At 33.8% G+C, this 26,431-nt stretch overlaps 3 protein-coding genes, 1 long non-coding RNA gene and 1 pseudogene across 9 annotated transcripts; all 5 read right to left on the reverse strand.

The window, feature by feature from the left end:
* Window positions 1-1,550: 1,550 nt before the first annotated feature.
* Window positions 1,551-4,091, reverse strand: LOC108835959 (probable receptor-like protein kinase At5g39030; annotated as a pseudogene).
* A 7,346-nt stretch (window positions 4,092-11,437) lies between these two features.
* On the reverse strand, window positions 11,438-12,802 carry LOC108833701 (probable receptor-like protein kinase At5g39030). Its single transcript, XM_018607107.2, has one exon. The coding sequence runs from the start codon at window positions 12,680-12,682 to the stop codon at window positions 11,582-11,584; it is 1,101 nt and encodes a 366-aa protein (XP_018462609.1). The 5' UTR covers window positions 12,683-12,802; the 3' UTR covers window positions 11,438-11,581.
* Window positions 12,803-14,810: 2,008 nt separating this feature from the next.
* LOC108833700 (gamma-glutamylcyclotransferase 2-1) lies at window positions 14,811-16,220 on the reverse strand. Its single transcript, XM_057007113.1, has 6 exons — window positions 16,023-16,220; window positions 15,858-15,934; window positions 15,673-15,776; window positions 15,543-15,602; window positions 15,304-15,455; window positions 14,811-15,228 (listed from the first exon to the last, which is right to left on the reverse strand). Exons 1-6 carry the CDS (start codon window positions 16,129-16,131, stop codon window positions 15,017-15,019), a joined length of 714 nt encoding a protein of 237 aa, XP_056863093.1. The 5' UTR covers window positions 16,132-16,220; the 3' UTR covers window positions 14,811-15,016.
* A 3,643-nt stretch (window positions 16,221-19,863) lies between these two features.
* On the reverse strand, window positions 19,864-22,115 carry LOC108833698 (uncharacterized). Of its 2 annotated transcripts, XM_018607106.2 has the most exons (8): window positions 21,644-22,115; window positions 21,080-21,298; window positions 20,890-20,980; window positions 20,692-20,816; window positions 20,501-20,582; window positions 20,315-20,432; window positions 20,066-20,229; window positions 19,864-19,973 (listed from the first exon to the last, which is right to left on the reverse strand). In XM_018607106.2, the coding sequence occupies exons 2-7, from the start codon at window positions 21,255-21,257 to the stop codon at window positions 20,215-20,217; spliced, it is 609 nt and encodes a 202-aa protein (XP_018462608.1). In that variant the 5' UTR covers window positions 21,258-21,298; window positions 21,644-22,115; the 3' UTR covers window positions 19,864-19,973; window positions 20,066-20,214. The 2 variants fall into 2 exon arrangements, with proteins under 2 accessions (XP_018462608.1, XP_018462607.1); XM_018607105.2 differs by lacking the exon at window positions 21,644-22,115 and having other exon boundaries at window positions 21,080-21,629.
* A 1,411-nt stretch (window positions 22,116-23,526) lies between these two features.
* On the reverse strand, window positions 23,527-26,431 carry LOC130510755 (uncharacterized). Of its 5 annotated transcripts, none has more exons than XR_008944512.1 (7): window positions 26,126-26,431; window positions 25,926-26,038; window positions 25,666-25,777; window positions 25,491-25,575; window positions 24,748-24,870; window positions 24,080-24,286; window positions 23,527-23,976 (listed from the first exon to the last, which is right to left on the reverse strand). It is a non-coding gene; the product is annotated as an uncharacterized LOC130510755 (long non-coding RNA). The 5 variants fall into 5 exon arrangements; XR_008944510.1 differs by having other exon boundaries at window positions 23,527-24,013; XR_008944509.1 differs by having other exon boundaries at window positions 23,527-24,286; window positions 26,126-26,428.

Consider the following 26,431-nt stretch of genomic DNA (forward strand, 5'->3'; position numbering starts at 1 on the left):
CTAATTATTAACTCATTAAGATCATAAGTTTGTTTGGTTTAGATCAATCCATTAATTTAAACTCATTTTTACACCTCTACCTTATGGTGTTGAAAGAAGAAGAAAAAAGGTGTGAATTACATGAAAGACTTGGGGTGAAGACTTTGAGGACTTCAGGATGACTTTACATTTCTCTAAAGTCTCCAAAGTCACTTTTCAGTTTTTTTTCTTTTTTTCCTCTTGAACTGTCGTTTTTCTCTAAAGCCTCAATTCCTTGCTTTTACTCTTCTCTCATATGTAAGAGCATTTTTATTGGTGTATTTCAACACATTTTAGGATAATATAATAAAATGAAAAAATTAAAATAGTGATTAGAGATGTGTATCTCAAGGTCTTCCACAAGAAGTGTTTTGATGAGATTATTAGGGTGACATGGCACTAAATTTCATTTTTTACTTTATTTTATTAACTTTTCACATTTAAAATCCATTATTTTCTAGTTTTGAAATGATTATTATTCTTTTTTTCTCCCCCCAAACTGTTTCAAACTTATTTTTCTTATACTAAATTAATTGTATTAAATAAAACTCTGACAAATTAATGTATAATATTTTTTTTGTTCTTTTGAAATCCATTTTATAATGCTTTATCAATAAAGAAAAGTTTACTTGTTTAATATTTATATTTTTAAAAGTAAATTTACATCTTTTTTACTAAATATAATTTTTTTTATTTGTGATATAATCCTAGGTCCTATGTGTTTTTAATAGTAGTTAATTTTGGGTAAATATTCCTACAGTTTTTAACGCCAAAGTTCTTAAAACCATATTTTTTACAGCAAAAAATATAATGCGAAAGTCTAGAGCGAAAGTCCGTAACAATCGGACTCTTAAATAATTAAATTTAATATGCGTCTTCCACACTGTTGGAAAACGAGTGAAAGTTGAAAATACTCTTGTATATTAATCGAGAAATCAGTCAAATAACTTTTGTTTATATATTGTTCATAGGTGAAATTTTAAAAATTATTATAAATTGATTGATTGATTATTTTTATTAAATATTAACTATTTATTTTAGTCATATCTAAAAACAAAAGAAATTGTAGAACTCATTAATAAAAATTACCAAATAATATATGTAATATTACAAATAATATATGTGATACTAGGTGATTCATCCGTCCTAATACTCATGCATGAATATTTACGAAGAAACTAAATTATTATAATTTGGGTTATATTTTTTATATTTTGTTTGTATATTTTTATTACAGTTCCTATTTATGAATTGTTTAGCTGTAGTGTTTTAATATTTTTTGCGAAACATTAAACTTGGCTGTGATATTTATTTCTAGAATTCTAATGTTGTTTAAATTTGGTATAGTTAATTAATGCTGTTAATTATGATTGTAATATCATTTTTTGATTATTTTGATTAATTATTTGGTTTTTCAATGATTTTGTTAAAATCAACTAATTATTTAAAAGTTCATAAAGTAGAGAAATCCAGCAATTGAGGAAACCAATTATGGTAAAGTATATTACCAGTCAACAAAAAAGGTTTATGGAACTTGATAAAATCATGATTCTGGAGGTTCCACTACCATAAACTCTTCTAGAAATCATATCTCTGCACTAAATATTGGCAGAATCAAAGGCTTGAGTTTTTTGTTCATCTTCATAGCCATGAGAAAATGAAGGAAGTGAAGAAGATTGATCAGGAACCAGCCCTCTGGAAATATGCATAGAAGGTTTAGGGGGGATCTCAAGAGCATCCAGACTTCCTTCTATCATCTCAACAACTCTGTTCATGGGTGGACGATCCATTGGGCATGGTTGAATACACCATAGACTCACCAAAATCATCTTTCTAACAATCTCATTTTCCTCTGTAGTTATTTCATCCCCAAGTATCCACGTTTGCTGCCCATTTTCAAGATCCTCATAGATCCAATCCGGAAAGTATGCTGAAGCTGCATTGGAATCTGTGGTCGTGTCAACTATTTTTTTGCTTCTTGCCCCAAGCATCTCAAGGACTAGCATTCCGTAGCTATACACATCAGACTTATGGGATACTCCACCGTACATTCTTGAGAATACCTCAGGTGCAATGTAACCTATCGTTCCTCTTGTGTCGATCAATGACACGATGCTTTCTCTTGTTTCACATAGCTTAGCGAGACCAGAGTCGGAGACCTTAGGACAAAGATTGCCATCTAACAGAATATTTTGAGGTTTGATGTCGAAATGGACAATCCTTGTTTTGCAGCCGTAGTGCAAGTACTCCAATCCCCGAGCAACGCCTAGGGCGATTCCATAGAGAGTTGTCACATCCAGAGTCGATGGCTTATTCTCTCTAGAGATAAACTGATCCAAAGACCCATTCTCTAGAAACTCATACACAATCGCCCTTTTGGACCCTTCGTAGCAAAAACCAAGCAAAGAAACAATGTTTACGTGGGACGTTTGGCTCATGCTCGCAACTTCGTTGATGAAATCTTCTCCGTTTCCCATTGAATCCTTTAAAACCTTAACTGCAACCTTACGACCATTACAAAGGTTTCCACCATAAACAGTTCCAAACCCTCCTTTTCCAATGGTATGTGAAAATGATTTTGTAATCTTCTTCACTTCTGCATAAGTATAGTGTTTAAGTAGTACCTTGAACATCGCAACGCTGTTGTTCTGTCTATTCTTCTTCTTCTTCCTCTTTATCTGACGCACCAGAAAGATGAGGAAAACAATGATAGACGCCACTAAAACTACAGAACCAACAGTTATGAGTGTTATTGTAACAATCCGCTTCCGTCGAGTTGTATTTGCAACATCTGATTGTCAAGATTGTTCAACCTGAGAATCTCTAAACCATTCAAAATAACATCACCAAATTCTGGAGGAAATTTCTTGGGAGGATGCAAGTCAAGTCGTAGATCAGGTCTCAGCCCATTTTCAGAACCCACATATACGCTGAAGTCCAGATAAATAGGAACCGGAGAATCTCCGTCGTAGAAAATTACATTCATATCAAACATTGCAATTTGATTTCCGATGAAGATGGTGAAGTTACTTTGTTTAGCTTCGGCTACTTCCCGTAGAATCTCACAGAAATGAAGCCTGAAGAGGTAGGTAAACTCGGCATCAACTTTGAAGAGCCATGTCAAGTTGAGTTGAGGGTTCTGAGTACTGCTCCCCATTGTTCGATAGGTCTTGTACACATCTTTTGGCGCAACGTACGCCGGAGTTTCCGGTGTGTACTCAATCTTCACATCCGGTAATTTCTGTTTGGTCGCTGAGTTCTTACTGATAAGAAAATCATCATCGGGAAGCCACCGCCTGAACATTCCTGTGTCGTTTACTTCAGAAACCATATCTCCTCCCACGTTCAAGCGGTAAAGGGTCTCTAACGCTGTCTTTTCATCTAGAGTATAAACAGTGGAGGAACTCATGTTTGTTATTCCGCCATCATGTCCTCCCTTTGTGTAAAACCGATCTGGTATGGAGAGAATCTCCACACCGTTAACAAAAGCTAAAGAATTTGGAGAGGGGGTGAAGCTGAGGCTGAGAAATTCAAAAACCGGAACAATAAACTCTTTTATCAGATATTTTGATTCCGGTTTGGAAGTCGTTACCGTTAGATAGGCGCTAAAGTTCTTCAAGATAGTGAAACCGTTGACTCTGACGGAGAAGTAGGAACCGTTGGCGTCGAAATAGGATCCGTACCGGGTCAGGTAAAAGTATAACCGGAGAAATTTCCGGCCGGGAGAGACCGGAAACTTGTAGGTGAAATTTGATCGGAAAATGCGAGCTTCCATGAACGGAACATGAGAAGCCTCAACGTCTTGGTATGAAGCTTTTGCAGCAAACGTCTGGTTTTCTGAATACCACGGCAAAGGGTCCCTGTAGTTGTACTCGTCCAACCAAGTTCGGTTGTTGGTGTCGTTGGTAATGTAGATAGTACCACAGTTGATGAGTAAGACCTCGGTGGGTTTGTACGCCGCCGCCGTTGCACCTTCTCCAGGCCAGGTGGCGGAAACAAAAAGAGAGAAAACAAACAAAAAGTAGAAGATCATCGATTTCTTTTGATAAAAAAAGTTTAAGGGGAAAGAAGAAAATGAGATGAGCCAATAATTTCAAACCATATATCTGATGAGTAACTCTCAGACCATGTACAATGGTAGTTGAATATTCAAATGTTGACGGTTTGCATTTGCACAGATGGTGTTGAAAGAAGAATAAAAGAAGGCGTCAATTAATTTGAGTTGTATCTATTCTTTTTTTCTTTTTTCGAAACTCATTCATTCATTAGAAACGGGGGTGGGTTAGCTGGAAGCATTGACAGCTTCATCAACTACCAGAGTTGCAGGCACAGTTAAGGCCTCTTTTGCCAACCTATTGGCTTTTACATTCTTCTCCCGAGGGATCCAAGCAAAAGACACATACTAATTGTGCTATACACATCAGACATCTCAATTTATATGTGTCTTCCACACTGTTGGAAAAAGAGTTTGTATACTAATTGAAAGCTAGTCAAGTAACTTTTGTTTATATATTGTTCATAGGTGAAGTTTTAATAAATTATTATAAATTGATTGAATGATTACTTTTATTAATTATTTATTTTAGTCATATCTAAAAAATAAAAGAAAATTTAGAACTCATTAATAAAAGTTACCAAATAAGATATGTAATATTACAAATAATAATTTATGGTAATTAATTGTAGAATCATATAAGAATATATGATATTTTATCAATTATTTATATATAATTATATACTAATATATTTTTTATACAAATAAATATAATGGATGTATTTTATATATATATATATATATATATTGGAACACTTATGTACATTTTATATAAAAATTATATATCTTTTTAAGGCATTATTAGAACTTTTTATGTTTTCAAAGCCAACATATGGTTCATAAATCATTTATATATATTTTGAAATTATTTAAAACATTTTTTATTTTAGCTTACGAAATCATTTTATTAGAGTTCATGTATTATTTATAAGACTTTTTAAATCGCTTATAAAGGTTCGTAAATTCATTTATAATACTTATAAAATGTTATGAAATCATTTTTTAAATTACTTTAATACATCCAATTTTAATTAAATCTGATTAACTAATTATATATCAGAAAATAATATCTATATAATTTAATATGATATCATTATTTTAGACATATATATGTAATATTAATCTGATATTCAATACATTTATTCAAAGTAACATGTTTTTATTTGTATGATTTTTTAAAAACTTTATTATCATATGTTGTAAAAACAAATTGTACCGTTTAAATACATATCATTACTAATTTTATTTTAAATCTATTTTAAGTTATATTTTCCATATTCGATCTTATCAATTTAAAAACCTAACATTTATGTTGATATTCTTTAGTCAATTTATCTTTATGTTGAAAAAAACCCCAAAACTAACTAATTCATATTTATTGTAATACATAAAGCAGTGTATTTTAAAAAACAAATGAAAATTAAGTACATAAAATAAAATAACCAAAAATACAACAAGCAAATTTTATTATTCTTCACTCGTGTTCTTAAGTCTTCTTTCTCTTTTTCTATTTTAAAATAAGCTTGTCAATTTTATTATAATCAGAACTATGTAAATGATATGAGTGGCGTATTAACTCTAGTCTTGCATTAATATAATGTTTCCCATTTTTAGTTTTATATTATAATGAACTTTTTATTAATCAATATTCTTTTAAACCACTTATAACATAATTTTATCATAATTAAAGCTATATGAATTATATTAGTAAAGTATTAATTTTAGTCTCATATTAGCACAATGTTTTTGTTTTCAAATTGTATATTATACCACTGTTTCATTTATTAATATTATTTTAAACGACTTACCATATAAATTTATGTTTTGATATACAAATACTTTAATCATCTCTAAAAGTAATAACTCAGCTATCCTATCAACATTTGTCATGAAAAATGACTGAAATTTTATAAAATTGTATATTTGATAGTTTTGCTTTCACTGGACATATATTTAGAAAGATATATAATGTGTAAGAAATATTATTAGGTTTAAGTTAATTAGTTTTCTGCAACATTAGATTTATTGTATCCATTTTTAATAAAATAATTAATAAAATATGTTTAAAATCGCTTAATCACCTATAGTTCCTCTTGTGTCGATCAATTACACGATGCTTTCTCTTGTTTCACATAGCTTAGCAAGACCAAAGTCCGAGACTTTGGACAAAGCTTTCCATCTAACAGAATATTCTGAGGTTTGATGTCGAAATGGACAATCCTTGTTTTGCAGCCGTAGTGCAAGTACTCTAATCCTCGAGCAACACCTAGGGAGATTCCATAGAGCGTTTTTAAACATTTTTGGGTTTTATAGAATGATTCAGATTAATCTGAGTATTTTGTATGAGATTGAAGTGATTAAGAGATTAGAGAGAATAAGAACAAGAGAGACTAGAGAGAAACTCAAAACTCCATTAAAAATATTACAATGAAAGTTTACAAGTTTTAAAGAGATTACAAGACTGTCTAGGTTTAATGTATCTAAACCTTATCATGTTTCTTCTTTTCTGGGCGAGTACTGTAGCTACAGTCTCAAGTATGGTGTATAACCTCTCAAGTCTGGTGACTAACTTCTCAAGTCTAGCAATCATTTATAAAGTCTTATAAATCCTTATAACCCTCTAGCTTAATTCTCAAGTCTGGCACCTCATTTCAACATTCCCCCTCAAACTTAACCATGTGAAACAAGTCAAGTTTGAAAAGTCATGAAGACCTCCCTCATTAAAAACCTCACCAAGAAAACCCATTGGGACAAAACTTGATGAGGGAAAAAGAGTGGAGACTTCATGATCAAGAGGATCAGCTCCTAGGAGTAAGGTCAATGAGTCCAAGCCTAGAGAGTATGGACTCCATTGTCTTCAATCTCGCTGCTTTAGTAAACACATCTGCTAATTGATCCTCACTCCTTGTATAACATGGCAGTATCACTCCTAGGATAATCATCTGCCTCACCTTGTGGCAATCTACTTCAATGTGCTTTGTTCTCTCATGAAACACTGAGTTGGAGGCAATATGAATTGCTGCCTGATTGTCACAGTGCATTGTCATAGGAGTGGTCTGCTCAATCTCCATATGCTTCAAGATATCCTTGATCCATACCAACTCGTTTGTCAGCTTCAACATGGCCATGTACTCAGCCTCAACACTTGAACAGGAAATCACTTTCTGCTTCTTACTCTTCCATGTAACCAGGTTCCCTCCAATGAAAGTGCAATACCCTGTGGTAGACCTTCTGTCTACTCTATCTCCTGCCCAATCTGCATCACAATACCCAACCACTTCTGTATTGCCATTGCAACCCATCCAAACTCCTTGTCCAGATGTGCCACTCAAATACCTCAGTATTCTATCAACCATCTTCCAGTGATGGTTCTTTGGCGTCTGCATGTACTGACTCACTTGGTTCACAGCAAAACATATATCTGGTCTTGTGATGGTCAAGTAGATCAACTTACCCACCATCCTTCTATACAGCTTAGGATCCTCAAACAACTTGTTCTCTTCAATCTCCCCCTCACGCAGGATCTTATATCCCTCCTCAAGAGGTGTCTTGGCAATCTTTCCTCCAAGCACATCAGTCTCCTTTAGCATATCCATAGTATACTTCCTTTGAGACATAAACAAGCCCTCCTTGGATCTGCATATCTCAATCCCCAAGAAATACTTCATCTCTCCCAAGTCTTTGATGTCAAACACAGACTTGAGAAAGTATTTTGTGGCTTGGATCCCAGCTTTATCACTCCCTGTGATAATCAGATCGTCTACATACACCAAGATAACAATGATCCCTGATGGTCATGTCAGAGTGAAGAGGGTGTGATCTAGTTCAGACTTCCTGAACCCTCTCCCATTAAGAGTTGTACTTAGCTTGCTGTACCAAGCTCTAGGAGATTGCTTCAGCCCATATATCGCTTTCTACAATCTCAAAACATTTCCTGGCTTTACTAGATGTTCAAGACCAGGAGGTGGAAGCATGTATACCTCATCTTTTAGCTCACCTTGTAGAAAAGCATTCTTTACATCCATTTGCCACAAATCCCACTCTAGGTTTGTTGCAATGGATAACACAATTCAAACTGTATGCAGCTTGGCAACTGGCGCAAAGGTGTCAATATAATCCTCTCCATATGTCTGAGTGAACCCTCTTGCCACCAATCTGGTCTTCCTCCTATCTATCTTTCCATTTGGCAAGTACTTGATAGTAAAGATCCATCTGCTGGACACTGCTCTCTTTCCCTTTGGTAGCTCACTCTCATACCATGTATCATTTCTGATCATAGCATTAGATTCATCGGCTACAGAATCTCTCTATTCTTGTATCTCCATAGCTTCTTCATAGAACCTTGGCACAGCTCTCATCTAAACTAATCATGAATGCGTAATGCTCTTCAGGGAACTCAGCAAAGGAACACACGGCTTGAGAAGGATGCTCCACAATCTGGGCATTGTAGTACACTTTCGTGTTTACCCACTTGGAAGGATACCTTTGCCTTGTGCTCCTTCTTAAGACTGGCGCTTGAACCTCTTGAGCTGGTTCCGGTTGCACCTCCTCTTGTTCTTCTTCTCCTTGAGTCTGAACTTCTCCTTCAGGTTCATGACTCTCTTCTCCTACTCCATCTTGATCATGTTTACCTGATCCTTGATCTCCTTGACCTCCAGCTTCAGGTTCATGTTCATTACCCCCCTCATGATCAAGATGAGTTGGTTCTTCAGCTCCATATTGTTCTTGCACTCCAGGTTCAGTTCCATTCCCCCTCTCATGGTCAAGAGGGATTTCTCTGCTAGCTTCTTCAGCTTGATCAGTAGGTGTTCTTCTTGGCACCTGATCTTGAGACATGTTTATCCCAAGTTTTTCCATCAAAATCTTCAGAGTGTTTGCCCTTCCTGGTGATGCTTGAGACTGATCCTCCAAGTCTTCCCACTTTTCTTTCTCATAATACCCTGTAGACTCCACAAACTTCACTTCTCTTGATACCAGCACCCTCCTTGTGTCTGGATCATAACACTTGTAACCCTTCTGGGTTATAGAGTATCCAATAAACATGGCTTTAGTACTCTTCTCCTCCAGCTTATTTCTCCGCTCTCCTGGAACCCAGACATAGCACACACACCCAAAGACTCTTAGATGATCAATACTTGGCTTGTTCTTGTTCAACACTTCAAATGGAGAAAGATCCTTCAAGATCTGAGTTGGTACTCGGTTGATGAGATAGCAGGCAGTCTGAACAGCATCACTCCAGAAGCGTTTTGGGACTTTAGCATGGAACATCATAGATCTTGCTACCTTCATCAAGTGCCTATTCTTCCTCTCAGCTACCCCATTCTTCTGTGGTGTGTAAGGACAGCTTGTCTGTTGCACAATCCCATGCTTTGCTAGATGACTCTTAAAGGCATTACTTGTGTACTCTCCTCTATTATCAGATCTTAGAACCTTCATAGTAGCATTGTATTGATTAGCAACATATGCTTGGAAGTTTATAAAGGCATCTAGAACTCTATCTTTAGAAGGAAGCATTGTGACCCAAGTATATTTAGATTTCTCATCAATAAACGTCACAAAATACTTCTGACTATCTCTAGACATGCAGGGAGCTGTCCATACATCTGAATGAACCAGGTCAAAGCAATGCTCATATATTGTCTCAGATCTAGAAAATATAGTTCTACAATGCTTTCCTAAGATGCAAGCCTCACACTCGAAGTGATTGAATGACAATTTAGGTAAAATCAGTTCAATTGCACGAGCATGAGGATGTCCCAATCTAGCATGCTAAGTACTACTATCAACTCCATCAATAGCACTACTCAAGCAAACATAATCAAAGGGTTTAGGATTCTTAGTCATTTGGAGATGGTAGAGCTGATTCTTGCTGTCTCCCCTGCCAATGATTCTTCCAGTCTTCAAATCTTGGAACTCAACTTCATTTGGTCTGAATACCACTTGACAATCCAGATCAACGGTAGCTTTCTTTACTGATATCAGATTTGAAGTGAATTGAGGCAGATAGAAAGATGCTGAGTTCTTTTCAAATAACTTGAGATTTCCTACTCCTTCTATTGGGATCTTATCTCCATTAGCTATCATCACACTCCATGTTGCAGCCTTGACCTCACTAATCAGACTCCTATCACTGATCATATGATGACTTGCTCCAAAATCAATGATGACGGGTTTGGTTGTGGATGCTAAGGCAGGAGCTCCTTGACTCCGGGTCGTAGCCAAAGCATACACATACTTAACAAACTCATCCCATTCCTTCTTTGTGATACGATCATCTGCTCTTTTGGTCTCTTGCTTCCTTACCACCATACTTTCCTCACATGAGCTCCCAATGTAGGCAGAGTAAGAACACTCTCCCTTCACCACCTTTTGCGCAGCTTCCTTGATCATTTTCAAGCTCATCTTATCACTTAGATGACCTGATTCCTTGCCTCTTCTCCAAGTCTTTCTCATCATGAACCATCCCTTGGAGAGCTTTCTTAATCTTCTTCTTCTAAAGCTAGTACCACCCACCCTTCACTTGAGTTGATACCTTCCTTTTCTCATACACATCACAAGTGTATTGAACAAACTCATATATCTTAGCCACCAGAAAGTTAAAGACACAATCTTGTTCTTTCCTTTCTTGAATAGTTTCTGACCTTGCCATAAGCTCCAGCCACACTTCTCTCAGCCTTCCCACAAGCTGAAAAATCTCATCCTTCCCTTGTTTATAGTTGCGGATCAACTCTTTGACCTCACACACCTTCACAAGTTTGGATTTTTCTTCATGAGCTGCTTCAATTCCACTCTTTATAGTGTTTTCTTGAGCAGCCTCATCTCCATCTTCCAGACTTCTTGTCTGACCTTCTTCCATGACCATTTCCATTAAATGTCCTTCCTTTACATGGCCACACCACAACCCACAACTCTCAAGAGTTGTTCTAGTCCATTTGGACCAACTTTCATCAATCTCCTTTTCATGCCTTGTTGTTGTATCAGATCTTAGCTCCATCTTTGTATTGAATAGTATGTGCCAGATCTGACCTCCAGAACCTCCAAAAATAAACACCAACAGAAACAATCTTGAGTTTTTCAAAGATCTAGCTCTTGAAAACCCTCAAGAACACTCATATTTAAAAAAAAAATCACACCCAGATTTTTAGAGAACCTAGCTCTGATACCATAAACACTTTTGGGTTTTATAGTGTGATTCAGATTAATCTGAGTATTTTGTATGAGATTGAAGTGATTAAGAGATTAGAGAGAATAAGAACAAGAGAAAGACTAGAGAGAGACTCAAAACTCCATTAAAAATATTACAATGAGAGTTTACAAGGTTTTAAAGAGATTACAAGACTGTCTAGGTTCAATGTATCTAAACCTTATCATGTTTCTTCTTTTCTGGACGAGTACTGTAGCTACAGTCTGAAATCTGGTGTATAACCTCTCAAGTGTAGTGCCTAACTTCTCAAGTCTGGCAATCCTTTATAAAGTCTTATAAATCCTTATAACCCTCTAGCTTAATTCTCAAGTTTGACACCTCATCTCAACAGTTTTCACATCCAGAGTCAATGGCTTATTCTCTCTAGAGATAAACTGATCCAAAGACCCATTCTCTAGAAACTCATACACAATCACCATTTTAGACCCTTCGTAGCAAAAACCAAGCAAAGAAACAATGTTTACATGAGATGTTTGGCTCATGCTTGCAACTTCGTTGATGAAATCTTCTCCATTTCCCACTGAGTCCTTTAAGACCTTAACTGCAACCTTGCGACCATTACAAAGGTTTCCACCGTAAACAGTTCCAAATCCTCCTTTTCCAATGGTATGCGAAAATGATTTTGTAATCTTCTTCACTTCTGCGAAAGTGTAGTGTTTAAGTAGTACCTTGAACATTCCTGTGTCGTTCACGGCAGAGACCATATGTCCTCCCACGTTCAAGAGGTAGAGGGTCTCTAATGCTGTCTCTTCATCTAGAGTATTAACCGTGGAACTCACGTTTGTGATTTCGTCATCATATCCCCCCTTTGTGTAAAACCGATCAGGCATGGAGACAATCTCCACACCATTAACAAAAGCTAAAGAGTTTGGAGAGGGCGTGAAGGTGAGCCTGAGAGTTTTAAAAACCGGAACGATAAACTCTTTGATCAGATATTTTGATTCCGGTTTGGAAGTCATTACCGTTAAATAGGCGCTAAAGTTCTTCAAGAGAGTGAAACCGTTGACACTGACGGAGAAGAAGGAACCGTTGGCGTTGAAATCGGATCCGTACCGTGTCGGGTAAAAGTATAACCGGAGAAATTTCCAGCCGGTAGAGACTTGAAATATGTAGGTGAAATTAGATCGGAAAATGCGAGCTTCCATGAACGGAACATGAAAAGCCGCAAAATCTTGGTATAAAGCTTTTGCAGCAAACGACAATTCTTTTGCATTCCACGGCAACAGGCCGCCGTAGTGGTAATCATCCCACCACATTCGGTTGCCTGTGTCAACGAAGGGATCGGATTTAGCACCACAGCTGATGAATAAGACATCGGTGGGTTCGTACGCCGCATCCGTTGCATTTTCTACTCGGCAGGTGGCGGAAACAAAAATAGAGAAAACAAACAAAACGTAGAAGATCATCGAAATTTTTTTTTGATAAAAAAGTTTACGAGGAAAGAAGATAATGCTGAGAGATGAGCCAATAATTTCAAACCATATTCAAATGTCGGAAGTTTGTACTGATGGTGTTGAAAAATGTAGGAGTGGGGTTTACATGAAAGACTTAATATGTGTCTTCCACGCGGTTGGAAAAAGAAGAACTTAAAATGTGTCTTCCACGCGGTTGGAAAATATAAATAATAGAACTATTAAATTATACTAGGAAATAAATCAGCGGATTTGCGATTATTAAATTCTTTATTAAAAATATAAATGATTTAATTTAATCATATGAAAAATCTATAACTATATTTTTACTTTCTAAAAATTATTTATTTGTGTTTCATTTATTTTCACATTTATTAACTATATTATTAGTATGCACAAAATAAACAACACATTTATACAAAAATAGCTCTCTTATTTTGAAGCAACTAGATGGTTTCCCATGCTCATACACGGATATAAATATTTATAAATTAAATATATTACAATAATTAATTGTTATTTAATTTTAATTTTGAATTAATTTATAATTTGTATGCATAATTTATAATAACAATATTATATTACTTTAATCAGACATTTGATTTTGAATAAGTTATCATTTTGGTATATTAGATTGCATCAACTCTTTAAATTCAACTTATATTTTTTCATTTTAAATATATGAAAATTATGATTATTTGCATTTACGTCGGTTGTTATCTTAAATATGTAAATATATTTGAAGAAGATTATGTATAACTTAGGATATATTGTGATTAGAATGAATTAAAAATAAACTAAAGTATTTATTCCAAATTACAAAAATTAAATTATATGTTGATTTTTAAAATAAAATATTATTAAGTAAAACGATAATCAATAGGAAATTACTTACAGAAATTACTTACATAAGTAACTAATACATTTTTGGAAGTTCATAAACACATATCAATATTTACAATAATTAAAATATTTATAACTTATAAATAACTTTATGTCTTATGTATATTAAATGGTAAACTAAAATTTATTTTAAATAATCTTTAAAATGAGAATTCAGATTTGCTTTGGTATTTTGACTATGGTTATTTTAACTTTGACAAACATAAAACATAAAATTTAATATTAAAAAAACATTTTTAATAATGATAATATATAATATATCTACCTTGTTAAATTATATAGTGTTATCTTAGTTTAAAATATTTTAATTATTTGATCAAAAGTTAATTTTACTTTATTTTAAATATCTTTTTAAAATAAACAGTTTATTTTTCGTGATTGTATTTTAGAAATCATATATATAAGTAAAATATAACCTATAGATTACAAAATCACATTATATAAAAATATATATTTTCACCTAAGAAAATATAGATATAAATAAATATTTTATTACTTCAAAATTATATTTTATGTTATTTAAAATAGTTTTGTATGGAATATTTTTATTTTGTGAAAAGATATTTTTAAAAGTGAACTATTTTATTACTTCAACATTTTTATTCATCCTATTTGTTTCAGGTGAACTATTTTGAGGAAATATATTTTTTAAAGATATTTCAAAATTCATCATTTTTTTGCTCTATAAAAAGAACTAGTTCATTTAATTTGGATACATATTTATTAATATCATTATTGTTGACTAACAAATTCTTGTTTATATAAATAAACACAATTTTATAAAATAAAATTCATGTATAAAATTTAAAATATTTACCTTTTTAATAAAATGGTAGAATATTAATTTTTAATAGCATAAAAGTTAAATAAATGTTAATAATTATCTAGAAAAAAGAAAATATAATATGGTGGTGTGGATTGTAAAAAGGTACAAAGATGGTTGTTGAATAATAAAACTATTGTGCATGGTCGCATGATTAGATGTTTATATCCACTATACACACAATTTTTCTATGTAACTTAAATATTTTAAATTAAGATATAAAATATTAAATCTTAAACAATAATCTCTAAACCCTAAACTCAAATATTAAAATATTTTAGATTGAATTTATTTTTAAAAAGTTGATTGCCAACTTATATATTTCAAGTAATATCTCTAATAATATTAGTATAGCCAAAATAAGTGGCACAGTAACCTTAGTTAATCCCAAATGATTACATATATAAGTAATCGAATGTTTGTATGTTATGTACATTACATTATAAATTTTCTTAAATTTTTCACATGCGCAGATTTTATCCTAGTTCTCAGTGGATACAGAAGAAAAATCATCTAAATAAAAGATCTAAACTTTTGAAAGCTAAAGATGTTATATCAAATAAAATTTCAAATATAAGAGTGTTACATCCTTAGATTAATTATCACCAGAGTGTAGTTAGTTGGCTCCATGACTTCGCCTGTCGTCTCTCATGATGCAAATACACGTTGAAGAGTGGAAACACATGAGCTTGAGACTGAGACTTCATGGGTACACGAGAAACAACAGGCTTCAACAATGCCTTCACTTCCTTTGGTAAGTCTAGCTGTTTCCTCACCGCGTTCGCCAAGTCTATCACAAACTCTTCTTCATGCTCTGTTTTCACAACATTCATCAAACAAATCAGCGCCAAAAATCTTATATATAATGCAAAATCATTATGAAGCTCACCAATGTCGTGCATTGCTTTCTCCAGCTTGAAAAGGTACTCCAGGTTGTTCCCACAGGGTCCAGAAGCTGTGGCGATTTGCTTGGCCATCTCCTCCAGTGGAGCTGGGCCCAAGTAGTATCTGTTCGACACTTTATCTGGAGTTGACGTAAAGCTACACAAGATAGGGACACAAAACTGACTTTAAACTTTGAATCTTCCAAATTAGAAACATCAAGAGACAAAGAGAGGACAAACATACACTAAAACTCCGGTCAAGACTGGTTCGAATGTGTCAGTTTCCTGCATCCAAGAATAGAAACTACATTTAGAAAAAATAAAATTAAAATTTGGAAAATACAAGGACAACAAGTTTCTTACCGTGTAAAAACTCGACAAGGATTTTAGAGTCGTATTCACACTCTCTTCGCTGCAAGTACTCCATGGCTAGCTTCTCCTTCTCAGGTCCTCCACGAACCCAATAAGCAGCACCCCACTGCCCAAAATATCAACAGTTTAATATTCATCTTTTAATAATAACCTGTAAAACATAACATATGTTTTTTTCTTTGCTTACGCATATTGCTCCGGGGGATTGCTCCAACGTGCAAGTTCGTGCAGGATGTTCAGGCGTGCCTCTATGATCAATACACGCTGCAAAATTAAATCGGAATGATCTTTCTTAGCAACATTGATCTATTTATTTGTTGATAGTTCAAGAACGAGTACGTTGGGAACATACCGAGATCGAAGACGCGTTTGTAGTCTTTGATATACCCAATGAGTTTCTCGTCAAAATCGAAACCTGGGTTCCATATTAAAGATCCATATCCGAACACCCACAATACCATCTTGAATTGTTATGGTCTGTTTTAGGAAGGAAAATAAGAAGAAATAGAAGAAAACAGGAAGTTAGAAAATGATATGTGATGTTTTTTCCGTATGTGAGAATCAGATATAAATACAGGGAGAGGGAGACAAAAGTTTTGGAGTTTGGGAAGAGTATCCCGTGAAGCTTGGGATTTTAATTGAACATAGACGTCTTTTTGGGTTTATTCGTTTTGTTCCGTACATCTAATAAGCCGAACCCAACTCTTTTTAAGTTACATTGAATGTAGACACTTTTTGTTATTCTTAGCATATACAGACACAAATGTCATTGGTCCAGCATTGCCCTAGCCCAGCCTACCTCCAAGCCCACTTTTTTTTTGGCAAAATATTAAATTCCGGTGTCTTATATTTTGGATGGTGGTTATATAATCGAAACGATTTTGGTGTTTGAGAAAGCAGATAGGTGAACAAAGGCACAACGATTACACAATTCTAAGAATCTCTCAGTTTTCTTTGTTGATCAACTAGTGTTTTTTTTGGCGACCTTATATTCATTAAAGAGTCTAAGACCAAAAGGCCAAAACCCAAAATCTTACAAACACATGAAGCCCAAAACCAGAAGGACACAAACTAAACCTACCATTCGGCCATAAGTCCACAAAGCCCAAAACCAAAAACCGTTAAGAAAGAAATGCAGTTCGAGACATGCTTTAAGATTTTAGTCAGAGCTGAATACGTGTTGCAGCCTCAACAATGAGGAGCCACGCGTCAAAAGGCTGCCGCATTTTCACTGCCACGAATCAACACTAGTGACAGCAACCGCAGTATCACCAGAACACATCGAAAACTCGCCGGAACTTTGAATTTCGACACATCCAACTTCATCGTCCTTGTTCCTTTCTACGGAGAACTTCCATAGATTATCCTCTATCTCATCCGAACCAGAGCCACCATAACACAATCGAGCCAGCCACCATCGCCACTGCCAAGAGGATCACGCCGGAAACTGAACAGTGTTTCACCGGGCCTCGCCAGGAGCAGGTGCTGCCACACAATCATTGATTTCATAGCCTTCACTTCACCCGGGAGCTTCATCGATCTATTCGAGATCTCACTAAAGAACCAAGCAGACAAAAAAGAACACCAGAGGAGATTAGTCACACCTCGTATAGAGGGTCGAAAGCCGAAGCAGTCGGCGTGAGGTTCAGGCAAACCTCTACTCTTTGGAGACAATAGCCGACGACGGCTCTGTGTCCCGGATTCAAAAAACAGAGACCAAGCTAGGGTGAAGCACAAAGCTCTTCTCCCTCTTACACACACATGCAAAGAAAAAGAAAATAAAAAGAAAATAAAACTTTTTAACCGGATCGATGGTGGCTGTAGAAGCCCATTCTATTGGCCGGAAAGTACTATTCACAATTAGAGAATTAGAGGAAAGGTAGAGCTTTTTTTAGCAAGAGAATGTTAAAAAAAAAAGAGTTGGTGTTTGATCTACTAGTGTATTATGTTTGTACGTTGTATTTACAGGTAGTTTTCTCTTTTACTTGGTGGTGTATAGCTAGGTCTAGATTTTCGCACAAAAATATGTAACATATTTGGCTTGTTGATATAACAGATAAATTCCGTTACTATTGAATAATGTCTATGGATGTTTAGGATTCCTCCATAAACTATATAAAAAATTTGGACATATATGTAGTTAATCGGCTGCTTGATTAAGCAGAAAACCGGTCAATATTTATAGGTTTCTAATTTATGTTTTGTAGAGCAACTTCGACCATGACACTAAATTTGGTGTTGAAATTATATCAAATTTAGTTTTTTGGTGTCAATTTTTTTTATCACCTCTTAAAAAAAAATTATGATGTACAAGTTGAGTTTTACATCTTCGAACAAAAATGCTACTTGAAAAAAAAAAGTTTGTTTCATGCAATACTCTTATATGCGGAGGGAGAATAAAGAGTGTATTGAGAGCTTTCCAGATTGTAGAAAAAAAATCCTGGTATTTAGATTTCTAATAATAACAGTGGATTGAACGGTGTAGAACAAGTGAATTGGATATTGCATAGAGCTTAACTACAGTTTTATAAACTACAGAATATTAGTAGCTAGAAAAAAAAATGGTATAAAGTAAAATGTGAATGGTAACAAAAAAATATATGTGATATAGAACCAAGAGTAGAATAGTAAAAATAATATGCACTGTGCGGACTACAAATTAAATTTAAATATATTTCAAATATATATTTAATGTAACAAAATATAAGTATTACTAATAAATATATATATACAAAAATTAAATTTATTGTTATAACACATATAAACAAAGATACTAACAAGAATTTAAATTTTTTCATAACATATTTGCAATATTAACACAATATTAAAAGTCATTTTGCATTATTATCACAATATTAATAATACTAAATTGAAAATATAAAGAGAAATTACAAAATATTTTTTATCCTAATTATATTAGTTTAGACCTATATATTTCAAAATGCTTATTTATCAAACATTATCTATGAAAAAAAATATATATATTATGTGAACACTATCATATTTTTATTAATAAGTAATCTGATTAAAAAATTAAATACATTTGATACATTAACTTATAAACGAATATAATTTTCTTAACACATAAAAATATAGGATTTTTAAATGGTTCAAAGATATATTTTATAAGTAGAAAATTAACATTTTAATGTTATGTATTCTACACAACTAGAACTTTTCTTAAAACATTATATTATGTATATTAAATTTATTTTATAAACTATAAAATAAAAAATTTCTGTTTTATCAATGACAATTAGATTAAATATGTAAACATATTATTTATATTTAATGACTTAGGGAAAATGAAATGAAAAAAAAATGAAATGAAAAAAAATGAAATGAAAAAAGAGAGTTGGATTTGTCAACAACTTCATATGTACCAAATGTGTAAATGCAACAGTTATATAAAAGTTGCAAACTTAAAAAAAAAATCACAAACTCACTATCCGCACCAACTTACCCATTATCCCGCATTAAGTTAAGGTATCTCCAATCTCATTCCACTTTTTCCTCCAAAAAAAAATAAAAGTAATTATGGATTAAAAAATGTTATAATTCTACTATATTTTCACTCTATTAATAAAATTTACTCCATAAGTAAAATAATTTATTTTTTATTTATTCATTATTCCATTATAAATTAAGAAATAAAGTATGATCGAAATAGTTTTACTTCGTAACTATTTTTACTATGTTGCGTTTTCTATTGGGTTTCAGAAACATACATATATATTAATATTTTTCTTTTATTTTAAAAATTATAACCACATCTTGTGTTTTCTTTGTTCTATCATTCTATTCATACACTTAATCTATCCGTAGCCAAAGTAAGAAGACAAATAAATTTCAATTTTAAAAGAAATCAACAAAGCCTTATTGGTTAATTTTTGTGGGGCTGAAGGAAAAAATTAGGTTGTCGAGCTTCTTGGTATTGGACCACTCTTTTTTTTTGGTTAATAGGGCAGATCGTTGTAATTATTAATTACTAGGGGCGGAGCCCCGCGCAAGTGCGAAAATGTTAGGAAAACCGAGGCTGTGGCATTTTGAGTTTTTTGATGGTGGTGGTTGGTAGTGTAAGAGGAGTGATGTAAAGGTTAGGTAGTGGTGGGAGTAGTATTAGAAGAAGAATGTTTTTTTTGGATTATTATGGTTACTGCTTAGATGGAAAGTGTTTAAATATATTAGAGAGAATTGATTCAAAAAAAAACATTGCATTGCTATTTCGTGAACCCTTTGCATATTACATTGATTAAAGAGCAGCCGGTGTTGATGCTTGAAACTTGACAATTCGACATAGTACCTGGTAAATCAGATTTATTAGTGGGCACTTTGGAACGAAGTCGCCTCCCAAAAAAAAAATGATACCGATACTAAACAGCTAAAAAATCTCACTTTATAACACCGGTGACGTTGGCATTACCACAATGATTGCAACAGAGTGAGGTGCCTGATTGATCTAACTTTCTGCTGCAGCCAGTGCATGAAACAAAAGACCACCCATTCTGTTTGAGTACCTCAAGAACTCTAGCCTTGCAAATGAATTATGCATCTTGGGTCTAAACCAAACAAATATCAAAACATCTTATAAGCCTCATTTCATCTGACACGACACTTCCTACAAAATATAAATATAACTGGTACCTGCTCATCAGAGTTGGAGATGAATTTGTTCAGATCTCCAATGGAAACATTTTCCTTTTTCTTAACCCCCTCCTTTGTTTCGATGCAACGAAAAGCTTCACCAACTGGTCCTCCTAGGCTGGAAGTAAATCATATATGTTAGTATGCGACATATTCAAGATTAATATAATCAAACAGGAATATTACCTAGCTGTGAACTGGGTGATGGCCGGAAGATTCATGTCGAAATAAAATTTCGTAGCTTGGGTGGAGTTGAGGTACAAATTACCTGCAGAGAGCAAATGTTTCGTTTAAAATGGGTTGTATCATAATCTAACAGCGAAGTCATTGTATTTACGAAGACATTTTGGTCCAATATTTTTAATATATTTTACTACCTGCAAAGATTTTTGGATTCACAGTTGTGACCACCATCACAGTCTGTGTTCTCTTGCCTGAGCTGATGAGTCCCCGAATGGCTGCCGCAGCTTCGTCCCATAAGGTCAGGTAGACCACAACATTACTGGGCAAAAATGATTTCAATCAATATGCTATGTTCATAAAAAGTTTTTTGAAATAAAATTTTGTTCTCTTACGGTTCGATGATGAAGCGGACAACAACTCGAGGCATCACTGAGGCGTCTGAAAGCTCGGAACCTTGGACGGAACTAATCATTCCAACAACATCTGAAACGTGAAACACTTATACTGTCTTAGTCTCAGTTCATAAGTAAGACAATTTTAGGAATTTTTTTTTTTTTGAAGAATAAGATTTAGGAAACAAACCTGGGAATTCTAAGTTCGTGTTGGCAAGAGCTTGAAGATGCTCAAACTTCCTCAGCATGAATTTCTGGAGGCTGATATTAGGAGCATTGACCAAGACTTCATCAATGGTTGTTTGTGGGAGGAACCAGATAACAAATGGATTGTCAGTAATCTTGTACATCTTGGTGCATCTAGCCATCTCAAAGCCGGCAACTTTGAGAATGGAACCACTTCGTAAACCTGGACGGTAGTGACCGGACCGAGCAGCAGGAATAAATCCATGGATCACAGATTTATGACAACAAAAACAAAACATTTCATCAGATTAAGACCTTTAGCTATCGGTGAAGAGGAATGTCAAAAGCGAAACATAAAACAAAACGAAAAGCAAAGTCAAAAGCAAGACACAAAACTAAACCAGATTCGTACTCCGAACAAATCTAAGCCGTAATTTTTTATCTGATTCAATTATAACAGGAAGCAAACAAAAAAATATATATATTAAGATGATTCAAACCTAAATATATTCAATTATAATAGGAAAGCAAAAAAAAATAATAAGATGGTTAATAAATCGATCAATACCTGCTCATCAAGGAAAAGCAAGATGATTCCCATGAATTCACCTTGCTTCTTAATGTTCCTGGAGTCCCAGAAACGCAAGAGGCGAGCGACCACGAATTGCGCAGATCTGCCCAGGTGGAGATCGTCGAAGGATGTTGGAGCAACAATGTCGGCACCGGAGGAAGTCATCTGTCTGAGAATCTTTGAAAGCGGGAAAACAATTTGAAACAGAGAGTGTCTGCGAACGATTCTCACAGCATCATCCATCCCCTATTTATAAGAAAACGAACGCAACCGAGGAAGAAAACCCAAACGTTGAAGAGTTTATGTGGTGAACTCAACATTTATTTCGAAAGTTAAGACAAAGTTGAAGGTCGAGGAAGGTTAAGAGATGAAAACGGTTTGCAGCGGAGGAAGGGAAAGAGATGGAAAAAACGGCGAGTTGAAGATTACAGATGAAGAAGGTGATCGTGAAACCCTAGCCACTACAACTCTGAACGCGTCGTTTGTCTTTAAAAAATAACCGAGTGAAATCATACCAAACATCAACTATCATACCGAACTAAACCAAATATAAGCGGGACCCACAAACACTAATTAGAATCTGACATGGAGCCATTCTCGAGAGAGAAAAATGTGGCATTATATATACTAGATCTTTTCGCCGCGCTACGCGCGGCTTATGCTTTTTAAATTATCTTTTATTAGTTTATATATACCGTTAGATCTAGTATATATATTTGGTGAAGTAGAAATAAAATAATTATAATCAAAATTTAAAATACTTTTAATATGTGTGAAAAATCCAAATATATATTTGAGAAATTTATAATCACTATAAGTTAGAAAAAGTCAAAAACTTCACCATGCAGTTCCGAGTTGAGCTAACATAAAATATAACAAATTTCAATAAGATAATTTTTTTGAAAAAACTTATGTAAATATATGTTCGTAATATAAATATAAATTAAAAATTAATGTATAAAAATATTATATAAATATAATCATTATATTTTATATTTTGTTTTCTATTCACAGTAAAGTATATATTTAGTTTTTCTTAATATTTTTAAATGTTCGATGTTATTTTTCATTTTACACTTAAAATGCATTTGCATTTATTGTATACCCCATATAATCGAATAGGAACGATATAGAATACCGTGAAATCATATGTTCTTCATATTTTTACATAAAACATACATCAAAATATATAAATCTCAAAAGGACATATTTGTAAATTAAATAAATATGAAAACCCTAAAATTATTAAGTTATAGAAATTTTACTGTTTTGGAATTGGAAGGAGTATAAATTAAACCTTAAGTTTTAAAATAAATTAATTTTTTTGTTTATATTATATCTTTTTGTCATCATTATATCATTATATCTTTTTGTTTATATTATATAATTTATTTGTTTTGATATAATATTTGGAAAATTTAGAGTGAAATATTTTGAAAGATAATTTTTTTGTTTGGAATATCAATAATTTATATGTAAACATAGTCACAGTTTCTATTAATCTTTTAATAATCATGTTTAAACTCTTTTAAGAGTTCACATACTATATATTTATTAAGTTTTTATTTTTAATTGTTTTATGTATATAATATATTTTTTATACATCATCTGATTTAATTTTAAGTTATTATTTAAAGAATAGGTTAATAACCTTACTTTCATATACATATATATATATATATATTTTCATAAATGTGTAAGTATTTTGAATATTGAAATCTGCAAATTTTATGACCAATAAATATGTTTCAATAATCTTTAGATTTTGAAGCTATAAATTATTTTCAATAGATGCCAAAAAAAAGAATTATTTTCAATAAACTTAATAAAGACAATACTTTTAGAACAACAAACAATACATGTCACCATTTCCAGAAAACATTGGAACCACACTTAGTACGTTGGAACTCTTTCTTTTGAAACGTTGAAATCTCGTATACCAATTGTTAAAGATTAGATATGCAACTATAACACACCTTTGGTTATAAAAAAAAAACACACACACACACACACCTTTGGTTATTTTTTTGAAAGTTTTCCATTGATTTTACTATTGTTTTCCTCCAGCGAGGAGCTTCTTCAAATAAGCTGGCCAAGTTGTTAATGTTACAATGGCTATAGGACGCCATGGCAGTTTCTGTGAATTTGCCTATGTTGAGTTTGCTTCGATTGAAGAGTATTGCCAACAGAGTAACAGAGTATCAGACTCATCAAACCAAGCTTGGTCGGGGCTCCGGACAGACGGGTGTGGCTTAAGATTCCATCAGGAGATTATAGCACTAAATCTGGGTATCTTTCTGCGCTGGAATGCAAAGATCAAGAGTCCCTAACTTCTCAGAATCATCAAACCAACTGGTATAAGGACGTCTGGAACATCAAAGCAGCACCAAAAGTTAAATTGTTTGTCTGGAAAGCACTTCACAACGCTTTTACCTGTAGGGTGGAAGTCACCAGCGTCGCCATATTGTCATCGATCCTTGTGTCCTGCTGATGATCAGCCTTCTTTCCTCTTTATCAGTTTCGCTATGTTGGCTCCATGAGACCAAGCGATCTTGGTTCATGTCTTGTTCAAGGCACTGTGAAACATGATGCTCTACATAACTAAATATAACTCAAGTTTTCTTCTCCTTCCTGAATACCCTGCATAACCCAATACCCACAGCCATCAGAAACAAACAATAATAATAGACAGAACAATTTTCCATATACAATGCAATCAAAAATCAAATCATGTAATCGATACAAATCAAAAATAATATTGTATACTCCCACCTTTCCGGTGGATTTAATATTATGTATTGAAAATTGATTAAAGCAACAAAATAGGAACAAATACGGAACTACTAATAAGATTTTAGTTGACATCTTTTAAAATAATTTGCATAACTGTCTGAATATAGAAAACTAATCATCACAAACTATATAAAACTTCCATTACAAACGCTTGACATTTTCATTTAACAATGTGACACTATTGATTCATACATATGGTCTTTAACATACCTTCTGAACATTATTTCTAAAAACATATTAGATCAATCTCGTCTCTCTCAAGTAGTAACACTTTTTGTAAAAGCAAAAGAGAGGAGACATGAACATACCTTAATCCATATCTGAAACCACTGCTCCAAACATGCTTGTAGGATTTAAGTCTCCCAATGACATCATATCTTATGCCCTGAAAATGGATTAAGTGGGTTCAATCTGAAAGCTTGATAGTAGTCCTACAGGTTTAAAAAGAAAGATTAAGACAAAGCACTATAAACAAATATTAGAATACTAAATCTAACTAATTCAGATTTAATACTTTTCTAGTATCTGAAGCTGGTTTGTACTCTGAAAGTCAGTAGAACTAAACTAAACAAAGTTGGAATCAACTATTTTTAATCACTTTATGAAAGTGAATATTCAGTTTACTAAGAAACTCAGATCCAACTATGATCATCTATGTAAGTACCTAAAAGAGAACCCAAAGGAATGTTCTCAAAGCGTTGATTGCTTTTGAATATTTAAAAGACCTTCATTAAATTTTATTTGGCAAAAAGGAGAAAACTTTACAACATACTTTTGCTGGAAAGCTAAAAAAAAACATGAAAAACTGGTTGAGACAAAAAAGATAAAATAAAAAAACTACACAAAGTAGTAAAGACATAGGCTCACAGCTTGGATTCACGAATGACTGTTGAAAATACATCCCAAAAACACAAACAGGTCAATGTATTCAAAAGAAGACAGTGAGGTTGAAAGAAGAAGCATGCAGCTTCCAGTTCTCTGCTCTTGGCTTCTTCAAGAGAGTTCATGAGAAGCGTTTTATTTAATGGAAGGGACTAACTTAGAGTTTGACCTGCGGTGGAAGTTGAGCACATAAGAACTCAGTTATGACACCATCAATGATTCTATCTTCTTGAGGACAAACCCTCTCTGTTTCGCTGAACCATGTGGAAAGCTCAACGTTAGGGTGGTGAACATGAAACCAAATTAAAAAATATAGCAAACATATCTGACCGAGAAACCCTTACCGCTGCAGGTAACTGGAGTTCGTGGAGCTAAAGAGTAGACCGATCCCGCTTCAAGGTTAGGCTGGTGCGTCGCAAGGCGGTTGACATTCACAGTCACCGGCATCATGGTCGACTGAATATAAAAAAAAACAGCATCAAACAGGATTAAATAGTATGACAAAATTCAAGGCAACAGAGAATTAACAGAGACGATGAATACACATGAACTTCAAATCTTTATAAACAATAAACAAATCATAAAATAATAAGAGTTACATAACCTGAGAGACGATTAAAAGCATGTCGATGCCCATGAGCTCTCCACCAGGTCGGACGTTTCAGGCCTCACAAAAGCGGAGTAAGCGAACTTGACGGTGGAAGAGGAGTGTCCAGCCTGCAGAGCGGAGAGGACCGATACGTTAGCCATTTTACTGATTAGTCTAGAACGAATGTGATGATGTTATGAAAAAGGATAGCTTACCTATTTATAGTCGAACTCTACCGTCTCTGAAACCTTAAAGGTCGCATTGAATCTAGATCGTGCCTGCTCGATTAATTGAGGACTTTAAGGTGATGAATCGGTTACAGGATTTGCCAGGGGAAGAAGATGGAAGGTCAGCGCGCAGACAAAGTCGCCACCAGGTCTGGAGTCGCGAAATCTATTACGCAGCGTTTCATCTACGTGACCTGATAAACCTAATATGGGCCAAACGAAATAAAGCCCAACTGATTTTGAGTGATGCATCCGACGTGGCAAAAAGACTCTCTCCCATTGGTCGATTTAATT

The sequence above is a fragment of the Raphanus sativus genome, chromosome 4, assembly GCF_000801105.2.
Source record: "Raphanus sativus cultivar WK10039 chromosome 4, ASM80110v3, whole genome shotgun sequence".
Classification (NCBI taxonomy): Eukaryota; Viridiplantae; Streptophyta; class Magnoliopsida; order Brassicales; family Brassicaceae; genus Raphanus; species Raphanus sativus.

What these genes read in the sequence shown, in the direction of transcription:
- LOC108833698 (XM_018607105.2), bottom strand. Translation starts at nt 21,374, where the DNA reads ATGTTTTGTTTTTGTTGTCATAAATCTGTGATCCATGGATTTATTCCT. An exon ending in GTCCGCTTCATCATCGAACC is followed by an intron (nt 20,817 to 20,889) that starts GTAAGAGAACAA and finishes ATTTTTGCCCAG; the next exon opens with TAATGTTGTGGTCTACCTGA. An exon ending in ATCACCCAGTTCACAGCTAG is followed by an intron (nt 20,433 to 20,500) that starts GTAATATTCCTG and finishes ATTTACTTCCAG; the next exon opens with CCTAGGAGGACCAGTTGGTG.
- LOC108833701 (XM_018607107.2), bottom strand. Translation starts at nt 12,682, where the DNA reads ATGATCTTCTACGTTTTGTTTGTTTTCTCTATTTTTGTTTCCGCCACC.
- LOC108833700 (XM_057007113.1), bottom strand. Translation starts at nt 16,131, where the DNA reads ATGGTATTGTGGGTGTTCGGATATGGATCTTTAATATGGAACCCAGGT. An exon ending in AATCCCCCGGAGCAATATGC is followed by an intron (nt 15,777 to 15,857) that starts GTAAGCAAAGAA and finishes TATTTTGGGCAG; the next exon opens with TGGGGTGCTGCTTATTGGGT. An exon ending in GAAAGCAATGCACGACATTG is followed by an intron (nt 15,229 to 15,303) that starts GTGAGCTTCATA and finishes TTGTGAAAACAG; the next exon opens with AGCATGAAGAAGAGTTTGTG.